Raw genomic sequence first — 12,174 nt, 5'->3', positions numbered from 1 at the left:
GTGTTTGTATTTTCCTGAGTGGACATTGACCAACACACTTCTCATTACTGAATGATACTTGCTGTGTAGGTCTGTGTGGGAGAGTGATATGAAATACAGGTGACCTGGTAAATATGTAGTAGACTGATACAAATCCTAAGGCTGGTATAATTCAGAGCTCACAAGGCTGGCATGTGCAGATAGAGCATGAGACTCAGAAACTAGATTCCTGCATTCTTTTTCCATCATTTTCTCTGGCTTGCTTAAATAAATGGGACATTGCTTTCAACCTTGAAAGTGTATTCAATACCAGTTGTGAATATAGCAATGTAATGATATTTCTAAAGTAGTTATATATCAGTAGCAATATGAACAATAATTTTGAAAGTATCTTTTACATGAACAAAAACAGTTTTGGTAAGAATAGGGAAAAACAATTCATAAAAATATTACAGGGGAATGAATGGGGGAAAAAAACTCAGCACAATGAAGTCCTCCACTTGAGAAGTCTGGATTCTTTTAAATGCATCTCTTGTGATTTGTGTTGTTAAAATCTCTGAGTAATGAAGTAAGTTGTGGCTGAGGGTATAGCAAAACACCTTTACCGTCTTCAAGAGTTCAGGGAAAAAAATCACAGGAGCTCTGACTTGAGGTTCCTCTCTTCAGGAACATTTCCTGTAGTGATGTAATCATCTACTCTTCAAGGTCTCTCCTTTCTTGTTTAGAATATCATATTGTCAACTCAATTACTATTAGGGTATCATGACGATGATCTATTTCTCTTTATACACTGCACTAGGAGTTTAGTTAGAAACCAGTGAGAATTCTTTGAATAAACACAAGTATGCCCCAACTGTGAGATGGACAAGATTATACAGACCCATACAGGAAACATTTATTCTATGCTGGGGCACAGGGCAGAAGAATGTGCTCACAGTCCAGCTGCCTTTCGTACTTCTATGACACACACCTGTGGCAGAAATTACTAAGGGATTATGACTGAAAAGAGTTGTGAGGGAGAGCTCCTTTGCACTTTCTTGAAAACCTCCAAAGACTGACTCAATCACTTGCATACCTCACCATTTTTGTTCCCAGATTAAAAAGAAAAAAAATCTTAAGGTCTGGCAGGAGGCCGTGTTGTACCTAAAAGACAAAGTCTTTAAGAAGCGAAGACATCCACTTTCCTCCTACATTTTCCTTGTTGTTAAATACTCAGACATAAGTAAGTCACTAGTGGGACATGTTGACCCAAAAGACCGTTTGTTTTTTCTTAGGAAAGGAAGATATCCATTTTCCTTCTACATTTTTCCTGGTTGATAAATACTTAAAAATAAGTAAAGTAGTAAGTTTATGTTTTCGGTTTTGAAAATATATTTAGTGAAAGACTTGGAATAGTTGGTCTGTTTATGACATTGTGTGTGTGTGTGAGAGAGAGAGAGAGGGAGAAAGGGAGAGAATCAGTGTCAATGTCAGTTTGGTGGGTTGTCAGCTAACTTCTCTTGGTCATTGTTGATTATAAACTTACTCTAGAGTCAGTTACCTGTGTGTGATCCAGCGGTTCCACTTCTCAAAATTTACTCTATGGAAATAATCAAATATGAGTGCAAGTATTTATTTAGCAGTATTTATTATAAAAGCAAAAATCAGAAATAATGTAGGTGTCTAACAGTAAATGATTGGTTTAATAAATTATGGTATATTATACATTTGAAAATTATGTAGCCATTAAACATCATTTGGAAGGTAGTTTAGCATAGTGATAAAGAGTAACTCTGTTATTTACCAGCTATATTATGTAGAGCACCATTTTTAACTTCTCTAAGCCCCACTGTTTTCATCTGGGGGTGACAATACATGGCTCTTAAGGTTATGAGGATTTAAAGAGGACACCACTAAAACCCTTTACAGAGGGTCTAGCATAGTGTAGACACTCAATAGATGCTATCTATTGTGGTTGCAAAGGATGGATAGGGATATGAAAAAGTGTTCACTTTAAAACATGAAAAAAAATCCTAATTTTCTAAAATTGTATACAATCATAGAAGAGTGTAATGATATAAGCCAACATGTCCAGAGTAATCAATTGCCTCTCAAAAGGGGGATTATGTGTGGTTTAAATTTTTCTTTATATTTTTCTGCAGTTTAAAAATTTTCTACACTTACATTAATTTTATATTTAAAAATATTTTTTAATAAAAACTATAACACTGTGACTATATTAATGTACTTTACTGAAGGTTGTTCATAGAGTTATTATACCTGAATATGTACATGTGTATACATGAGAACTGAACTACTGATGGATGCCTCATTTGCCCCCCCATCACCTTGTCTGTTGGCCGTGCACATGAGCTCTTTTTCTAGTACAGATGACCTTTGTTTTAAAAATATAACATATGCAATTATTTTATAAACTCATGTGTATAAAAAAGTCAAAGAAGTACCCTCTGTTCAATACTGCTGTGAACCTAAAACTGCTCTAAAAAATAGTGTCAAAATAAAAGTCAAAGAATTCAGACCATGTAGACTCTCATTCCTCCCACCACCTATTTACTAGCCCTCTAGGTTAACTGCTGTCAGGTGTGTCTCCTTACAGACCTTTGTGTATGCATATTCGCACTAATGTATATGTGCATATGTGTTTACATAAAATGAAGGGTATTTTTCATATTGTTGTGGGCTTTGCTTTTTGAAGTTAACAATGTATCTTATAAGTCATCCTTAGTTCGTATAAATCTATGCCTACATTCATTTTAGCAGCTTCATACTATTCTATAGCATGGAGGAACCGTAATTTATTTGACTCTATCTCCATTTATTTTATTTAAAATTTGCTCATAAAAACTGTACTATTTTTATGTTTTAAGGAACGTCTTTGTACATATATCTTAGTAGATATTTCCAATTTTTCTGTAGAATGGAGTCTTGAAAGTGAAATTGCTGAATCCAAGGATATGTATATTTGAAATATTACTAGATCCTGCTTTGCAAAGGATTTTATAAATTTACATAGCTACTTGTAAATATATATGTATATATATAATCCTGACTTTTGCCAATACTGCTTATTATCAATCTTTCAAAATTTTGACTAATGGGTAAAAAATTGATATCTCGTTTAATATTCATATTAAAGATTGAGAATAAGCATGTTTTTATGTAGTAATAAACATTCAAATTTCTTTTTCTGAAACCTGCTTTTTTAAAAAAACTCCTTAGCTCAGGTTTCTGTTGGGTTGTCTTTTTATTATTGATTTATAGATGTCCTAATATTTGAATATTATTTATCTTCTTTTATTTATGTTTAAATTGTTTTTGAAATTATCTCTATTGACATTTTTTCTTTTTTGACTTCACTTTAGAGTTGTATGCCTTTCTTAGGAAGGTCTTCATCACCCCAAATTATAAAAAATGTCTTCCATTTCCTTCTAGAATTTTTATGTTTAAAAATATTTGTATCTTTAATTCACTTAAAACTTATTTGTTTGTATTGTGTTACAGATCTAAATTTATTGCGTTCCAAATAGACTGCCACACATTTTGAGTTGAATAGTCTGTTTCTGATTATTTGAAATGCCACATTTACTGTATGCAAAGTTCTCATAGGTACAGGAGTGTTTCTGTGTTCTCTGTTCTACTCCTTTGATATATTTGTCTGTTTCTTTAACAACATCACTCAAATTTACTTATTGTCATTTTATAGGAGAGCATATCTATTGAGAGAAGTCTTACCTCTTCATCTTTTTTTCTTCAAAATTTTCTTTCGTGTTCTAGAGCTTGAATTTTACCATTAGCTTATTAATTAACTTGAATAATTCTATTAGGATTTTTATATGAATTCCATTGAATTTATAGTTTAATTGGGTGAAACTAACATTGTATTATGTGTCTTCATTTATGTGGGTCTTCTTTTACTTCTGCCAGTGGCTTTTCTTCATAGAAGTCTTGCACGTTTCTGGCTAGATTTATTCTCTAATATTTTAAAATTGTTTTGTTGGTATTGTGAACACGTTCTTTTTTTCCAATTGGATTTTCAGATTGGTTACTGCTGGTTTATAAGAAAGACACCAATTATTTCATTTTATTCTTGTATCTGGTAACCATCCTGGTATTTTCTCTTCATTCTAATAGTTCAATCATTTATCTTATATTTTCTAGGTAAATGATCATACCGTCTATTTACAAGGAAGTAGGAGGGAAAGTGCTTTAGTTTTTTCTTTGAAATGTATAAATCTTATTGTTACTTTTAAATGAATTTGATAATGCATTCTGGAATAGTATTGAAGACCAGCAATGATAGTAGAATCCTTGTCCTCTTCTCAATTAGAAATGTGTTTATTATTTGACTCTTAAATATGAGGCTTGTTATAAATTTTTTATAGACATATTTTATCAGGTTATGGAATTTTTGTTCTTTTCCTCAATCTTCAACAAGAGGAACATGGTTGAATTTATTTTCAACTGCTTTTCAGCATCTATCAATATGTTTATAAAATCTTTCACTTATTTGTTAGTATAATGAATTATATAAATCCTTTTCATAAAGTTGAACCATCCTTGGATGACTGGTGTAGACACTGCCTAGCCATGATGATTTTTAAACACGTTTCTACTATTTTAATTTAAGCTTCTCTCTCTTTCGCCCTCTGTCTCTGTCTCTCTCTCACAGACACACACACACACACACACACACACACACACACAACACACACAAACAGTTCTCTCCTTGTCTGGTTTTAGTATCAAGTTTCTGCAATATTCCTAGAACTTATTGGGTGATTTTCCATATTTTTCTATGTACTTGAAAATTTATATAATGCTTCTAAAAAACTATCAGGTTTTTTTTGTTTTCTGTTTCATTAATTTATGCTTTTATGCCTTCTGTTTAATTATTTTAGTCTTTGTTTATTTTTGGACTCTTAAGTTGGATATTTTGTTTATTTGTTTCTGAGCTTTCTTATTTTTCAATATTGCACTTAAGTCTGTTTATTTTCCTTTCAGTAACATTTTGCTTTCAACTCGAAGAAGCATATGTGTATGTGTGTGCATGATCTCATTACTATTTCTAAGTAGTTTTAAAATTCTGTTTATTTTTTTCTTCATCCCAAGAATTAATTAGAAGTATTTTATTTTTCCTTAAGTGGATAGTTTTTTTTAACAGTTAATTTGTACTTTCAGTCACTGCAATCTAAGAATATGTTCTGTATGGTTGACTTAGAATTTATTGAGCTTTATTTTATGTCCTTATACATGGTTAATTTTGCTAATGATTGTGCAAGTATTTGAAGAATCTGAATTTTATTTCTTGGGTCCAAAATTTTATTGATCAATAATTTATTCACAATTATATGGATATGAAACCAGCATCGTATAGATTATCTAAACTCTATCAGGGCGCTGCAGACTTTTCCTGTAAAGGGCAGATAGTAAATATTTTAGGCTTTGTGAACCATAAGGTGTTTGTCACAACTATCCAACTCTGTAGGAAAACAGGTGTACACAGTGTGTAAATGCATGGGCATGGCCAAATTTGGCCCATAGGCCTTAGTTTGTTGAGGCCTCTTCTATTTTCTTATTTATTTTTTGTCTTTTGCCTGACAATTACTGAGAGAAGATATAATACTTTATAATTTAATAAAAGAATGCTATTAAAATAGTACACATTGAACCATGGCCTTAAAGCTGTTTTCAGAGGCTGCTTTGCATCTGGTTGTTGGGAGAGAATGGCTGCCCACCTACATGTGCAGCACTTTCCTTCATGCACTTGAGAACAATAGTCAGTTTTTGAGATGACCAGTTGGAGACTTGGAGACAAAAGGCAGGGAAACCTTATTCAGAGTTTTCGTCTAGTACCTATTTTTTAAAATACGTACTTGCTGTCTCTAGTTTTACTCACATTTAAGGGGTTAATAGCTAAAGCTGCATTTTCTGGTATTTTATGTATGGCTTAACATTTATTTGAGTTTTGATGTGTTAGAATGATTTTTTTTTATTTCTCTCCATAGTGAGGTCCAAGAGCCAAAGGAATCACCACCACCTCCTAAAACCTCAGCAGCCGCTCAGTTGGATGAGCTCATGGCCCACCTGAGTGAGATGCAGGCTAAGGTGAGCACAGTCCCTGTGGTGAAGCTTCCAGCGTTTATCTCTGTGGAACTCAGCTCTGCCTTCCCCCTTTAGGAATTCTTCTAAGTTGTCATTCATTTTCCCGGACTAAATTTAATTCAACAGATGAACTCAAATTTGTGCTATGTATTATCTGGACGCAAAAGATAGTATGATACAGCCTCTGATCTGAAGGAGCTTGGAGTGTGCTTGGTAAAATGAAGCATAAGTCTCTGTAACATTTACAGAATAAAAGACAGGTGGTTTTTCAAAAAATATGTGGAGCAAACATTAAGAATGTAGAGAGGTCAAGGAGATTTTGTCAGAGGTGGGGATGGGATGTGGGATGGTAACTCTGGAGAATGGAAAGCGTTTGGATGCAAAGAGATGAGAGAGGAGGTCCTTTTAGTTGAAGTGAGCCCTGAGAGCATCAGCATCTAAGGCTGAATGAAGTGTAGCAGGACTGTTAAAGAGACCTGCCTGAGCAGGATGGAGGAGACCTGTGGGCAAGCTGGGACAGAGCATGAGAGATCAAAGTGTGGCATTGAAAGTAGGACGGATGAGGATTCCTAAGCCCCATGTTGCAGTATAACCTGCCTCCTTGTTCTAGCCTCCAGAGCATGAGTGTTGAGCTCGCATGGCCTGGCAGGGAAGGAAAATCAGAGAAGTTGGCTTAAAAATGTATTAAGGGAAATATAATCTAGAATTCTTAAGGTAGGGAGTCCAACCATTTTAAATTGTTTGGGGGATTTGATATGTACGTGTGAGTGACGATGAAGTAATTTCAAGGCAGTATATAAAAATGTGTATGGGGACTGACCTGGTGGCACAGCGGTTAAGTGTGTATGCTCTGCTTCAGTGGTCCGGGGTTTGCCGGTTTGGATCCGGGGTGCGGACGTGGCACCGCTTGGCAAGCCATGCTGTGGCAGGCGTCCCACGTATAAAGTAGAGGAAGATGGGCGTGGATGTTAACTCAGGGCCAGTCTTCCTCAGCAAAAAGAGGGGAATTGGCAGCAAACGTTAGCTCAGGGCTAATCTTCCTAAAAAAAAAAACAAAAAAATGTGTATGATTGGGGGAGACAGGAACCTTATCTTTGTGGGTCACCTTTGGACTCCCAGCACAGTTCCGCATTGTGAGTAATACATACTTATTAGAGGGACAAATGAATAAATGTCAGAAACAAATTTTCTTTCATGTTTACAGTAAAGCTGAGTGCATTCCTCATGGTGCTGTATATCAGAAACGACTAGGAAAAAAATCTACATTAGGAGTTTTAATTGTGTTGTGTTTTCTAATTGATTTAACATGCTTTGGTTTATTTACATTTAAAAGATATTCTGTTTATTTTTTGAATAGGCCATGCATTCACATTGTGCAAAAACCAAAAGTACAAAAGTTTACAGTGAGCTGTTTCTCTATCAGCTCTCTCCCCGGCCATCGGTGCTGCCCCCTGGAGGTTGTCAGTATTTCTTACATAGCCATTTAGAAGTATTCTGAAATATACAAGCAAATAGTTACAGATGTAAATACAGACATAGATTTATATATATATAAAATTGTGTTATTACTTACTTAATATTGGTTGTCCTTTTAGGCCTTTGAGACATTAACCTTCTGAACACTAATGTCTTCCACATTAGGTAACATTATATAATAGAAAAGGAAGGAAATCTGTCAGATGATAAAAGTTTCTTGAAGGGAAATGAGCATTTCTGATTAGTGAGATAATGTGAGGTTATTCCTGGCAGTAAAAATAGGATATAGAGGCCTGAAGGCAGACAGTAACAGATCACATTCGGGAGACTGCAGGGAGCCTGGCTGGCCTTGAACAATGGAGGCTTTTGACTGAGTAATGAAAGAGGAGATTGGAAAGGCAAAGTGAAGACAGAGGGTGGGAGACTTTGAACGCCTGTCTGATGAGTGCAGATTTGATGCTGGAGGTTGTGGACAGCCATTGTAGTTTTCTGATCAGGAAGTATTAGGGAGATGGTAGCAGTGGCCCAGTTGGAAGGGAGTTGAGAGAGATGGAAGCAGGACACGAAGTGATGAAGGACAAGCTGGGTATCTTTTTTGTAATTTGAGGCTCTGTCTTTGAATGGTTTATAATAACTCTTTTAGAGTTTTGCTTTAATAAATCCAATCCACCAGCAAGTCTTACCTGACAACTTCTCACCACCTTCTCCCCTAACACTGGTCCAAGTCATCACTTCTGGTTTGAATTGTTGTAATAGTCTCCCTCCTGACTAGTACCGCTAATTCTACTCTTGCTTATCTGCACTTAATTCCTCACTCAGCTACCACAGGGATCTTGTAAATTAGATTCTTTCACTTTCATGCTTGAAATCCTCCAATGGCTCCATCACCCTTGGAATAAAACCCGAGTTTATTGTGAAGGCCTGATGCCGTCTTTGCCTCTCTCTCCATCTCTTCTCATACATGCTCAATCTCACTCCCCCTGCTCTAGCTCCACTGACCTATTTTACTTTTCTTCTAATATATCAAACTGTTTCCTTGCACCGGGCCTTCTTTCCTTCTGGAATGCTTTTCCTACAAACATCAATATTTCTGGGTCCCTAAGCATATCACGCAAATATCTGCACAAGTATCACCTCCTTAGAGGGCCTTCTCTGATATTTCCCACATCTAAGTCAATTCTTTCTCACCATCCCACCCTCTGTCACTTCCACCTCCGTATATAACTTATATCTTATCTATACCTGACATTACATCATATATTTACTTGTTAAATTGTTTATTATCTATCACCCAGAGAAAGTAAACTCCACGAGGGCGGCACTCAGTAGGCCTTGTGCACTGCTCTCTACCAAAAGTCTGGAGTAGTTATTGGCACAAACTAATTGCTCAATAAACATTGCAGAATAAATGAATGAAAAGAAGATATGATTAATTGTTGACCGATGGTTGTCGTAAGAACAAGAAAAGGTATCGTCTTCAGACACTCCATTTCCTATGGTCAGAAAAGATTTATAAATGGAGGAAGATTAATCAGATTTTATTTGGCCTGAGGAACTTAGAATGAAAGGAGGATGAAAACATTTTTAGTGGTGTTACAATGTTGGATTCTACCATGTCTTGAACAAAGGTTAGGGAAAGACTAAAGGATCAGTCAGTAGAGGTGAACTTACAGGATCATGCAGAAGATGCCAACGAGGGTAAATGTACATGAAACTGATTCTCTTCATGGTTCTTCCCTTGGTACCAGGCTGCAGTGAAACCAGATGTCAGCAAGAAACACTTGCCAGACAAACGGGACGACAAGGCCTCCCTAGACTCCATGCTGGGGGGTTTGGAGCAGGATTTGCAGGACCTTGGAATTGCCACAGTGCCCAAGGGCCACTGTGCTTCCTGTCAGAAACCGATTGCTGGAAAGGTGGGATAGGCCACAATGTTCGTCCTACAGCCGTCTGTCTGTGTATATGTCTGTCTCCGTCTCACCAAAGATTGCTTTATCTCCTTACATTCTAAGACGTTTTAGTAATAGTTAATAATAACTGATCCCTTACAGTGCTCCAGGCGCTGAGCTAAGTGCTTTATAAGAATTCCCTCATTTAATAGTCACATTAGCCCTTTAAGGAAGACTCTATTACCGTTCCCGTTGTAAAGATGAAGAAACTGAGGGCTCAGGGATGTTAACTGACATGTCCAAGGTCTAGTAAGAGGTAGAGGTAAGATTTGAACCCAGGAGAGTCTGATTCTCAAATTTGAGTTCTTAAGCATTTTTCTGTACTGCCTTTACTGAAAGGAACTTCTCACTGCTTCCTCTGTTCTGACAGTCTCAGTCTAAATTAATTGATTACAATTCAGCTGCACTCAGCTCCAAATCACAGCTACAGACTCCTGCTCCACATCACCCTTCACCAGAAACCATAATGAAGGGCTTTGATTCACGCATGGGGCATGAAATGACGTGTTCAGACCTGAGGAATGAAAACTGTCATTTGGCCTTTTCCTCTTCCAGGGATCCCTTCCATGCCAAGGCCATAGTATGTCTTGTTGGTCACTACTGTGCTCTGTTTTGTTTCTCCTACCCTCTGGGGCGGTGTAGTGGTAACAAACATTTACAGGCCTCTATCAGCATGATCACTCAGGAAACTGGGCACTCTTTTACTATCCATAAAGCATAGACAACAGTCGCATAGGTAGAACCTCAGCCTAGGCCTCAGCGTTGTATGACTCCAGGGGTGTCGTTGACAAGGAATGCTTGTGAAGAGTGCCTTTCAGAGTTGTGTAAGCTGTAGGCCCTAGAGCACTCAACTGGGTTCCCATGCTAGGTCTTATTTTGTCCTCCAGGTGATCTACGCTCTAGGGCAAGCATGGCATCCAGAGCACTTCGTCTGCACTCACTGCAAAGAAGAGATTGGCTCTAGCCTCTTCTTTGAGCGGAATGGCTTGGCCTACTGCTGCAAGGACTACCACCATCTTTTTTCTCCACGCTGTGCCTACTGTGCTGCTCCCATCCAGGATGTGAGTAAATCCCCCTTACCCCTGCTTTCATGTAGTATTTAATCACTCATTTAGAACCTAGAACCGGGATAGTGTTTACAACTCTGCTGCCTTCTAACATCTCTCTGTGTGTTCCTTTTCCAGAAAGTGCTGACAGCAATGGACCAAACCTGGCACCCAGAGCACTTCTTTTGCTTTCATTGTGGAGAGGTGTTTGGTGCAGAAGGTACACCCGGAACAGTTACAAGAATACCAGCAGAGCTTTTCCTTGACCTGCCACGGTGGCCTTGAGTCCTGCCCCTACCATCCAAGTGCCCATTTCAGTACTAGATGCCATCCCTCCCTACCTTTTCCCAACATTTATAAATTTTTTCTAAATTAGTTTTTTAAATCAAAGAAATATGAATACATAGTTTAAAAATCAAATATTACTTCAAGGGTAATATCGAAAAAGATTAGCTTTTCCTTTCTCTACCCTCAAATCTAGTTCTCCTTTCCAATTTCCAATTTTTTTAACTTTTTTTCTGTTATTTACTTGTGTGTTTTAAATAATATATTACTATAGATTTTTTTTCTAGTTTTAACCATTATGTTAATCTATCAGGGAAGATGAGAATTTAGAAATGTTGTTACTACCCCATCTTACCCCCAACATATTTTCTCTCCCCCATTCTCTCAATATATAATTAGGTTATAATTACAGGTCAGATTCAGTGTGTACATGTTGACAACTATGGAAATACTGCTTATAATTGAGCCATGTAGCAAACTGTGATTACCATAGAGCAGAGATTTTAAAGTTAGATTGCCGACTTCAAATCTGGACTGTGGTATTTATTAGTCATATGATGTTGCTCAAGTCATTTAACCTCTGTGTACCTCACTTTTCTCATCAGTAAAATGGACCTAATAATAATGCTTACCTCATAGGGTCATTTTGAGGATTTTAAGATTACAATACCATTATAGTGTTTAGGATGGTGTCCAGCACATGGAGACATAGTAATAATTAATATTATTTTCTTGGTATCATTTTTATATAAATTAATTTTTTCCTAAAGTTAATATTTGGATTTCTTTTTCATTAGCTTAATTTTTGTTGTTCTTATCTATAATTTATCTGACAGAGCTGTGAAATCCTTCTCAAAATGATCTACTATATCTGGTAACATGTCATTTCCATTTGTTTTTTCTTGGAGACTTCCATCCTCCTTGCTCCAGTCTGAAATGGTTCCTCCTCAGGCTTGCTGACAAGTGGTATTCTGGACCGTTATCTTGGGAATTCCTTTTACTACTTTCTTCTCTGGATCCTTTGTTTCTTGGATCTCATGTCTCTTAATAAATGTTACTGTCTATATTTTGGTGGAGCACATCCTCAAGTGTAGCTCCCAAGAGTAGGATAGGAGGTAAAATTTTTGAGACCTTGAATCTCTGAAAATATTTTTATTCTGTTGTCTACTTTAAGTTTCCTGGGCATAGAGTTCGAGGTGGAAGCTATTTTCCCTCATAATTTTGAAGACATTGCTTCATTGTCTTCCAGCTTCCATAGTTGAGAATTTTTTGTTATTTTGTTCTTATTCGTGATCCTTTCAATGTGACCTGTTTTTCCCTCTTTGCAAGTTTTTTTT

General features: G+C 36.6%; 1 protein-coding gene across 7 annotated transcripts in view; it reads left to right on the top strand.

Moving 5' to 3' along the window:
• LPXN (leupaxin) overlaps window positions 1-12,174 on the top strand; it is a 37,518-nt gene that overhangs the window by 16,909 nt on the left and 8,435 nt on the right. For all 7 annotated transcript variants that reach the window (XM_008536926.2, XM_008536929.2, XM_070563981.1 and 4 more), the window contains 4 exons: window positions 5,985-6,084; window positions 9,306-9,473; window positions 10,394-10,567; window positions 10,691-10,772. In XM_008536926.2, coding sequence (XP_008535148.1) covers window positions 5,985-6,084; window positions 9,306-9,473; window positions 10,394-10,567; window positions 10,691-10,772 — 524 coding nt within the window. The remainder of the gene's footprint in view (window positions 1-5,984; window positions 6,085-9,305; window positions 9,474-10,393; window positions 10,568-10,690; window positions 10,773-12,174) is intronic.

The sequence above is a fragment of the Equus przewalskii genome, chromosome 11, assembly GCF_037783145.1.
Source record: "Equus przewalskii isolate Varuska chromosome 11, EquPr2, whole genome shotgun sequence".
In the NCBI taxonomy this organism is placed as follows: domain Eukaryota; kingdom Metazoa; phylum Chordata; class Mammalia; order Perissodactyla; family Equidae; genus Equus; species Equus przewalskii.
Note: the sequence above shows the minus strand (reverse complement) of the source record. Positions and strands in the feature narration are given on the sequence as shown.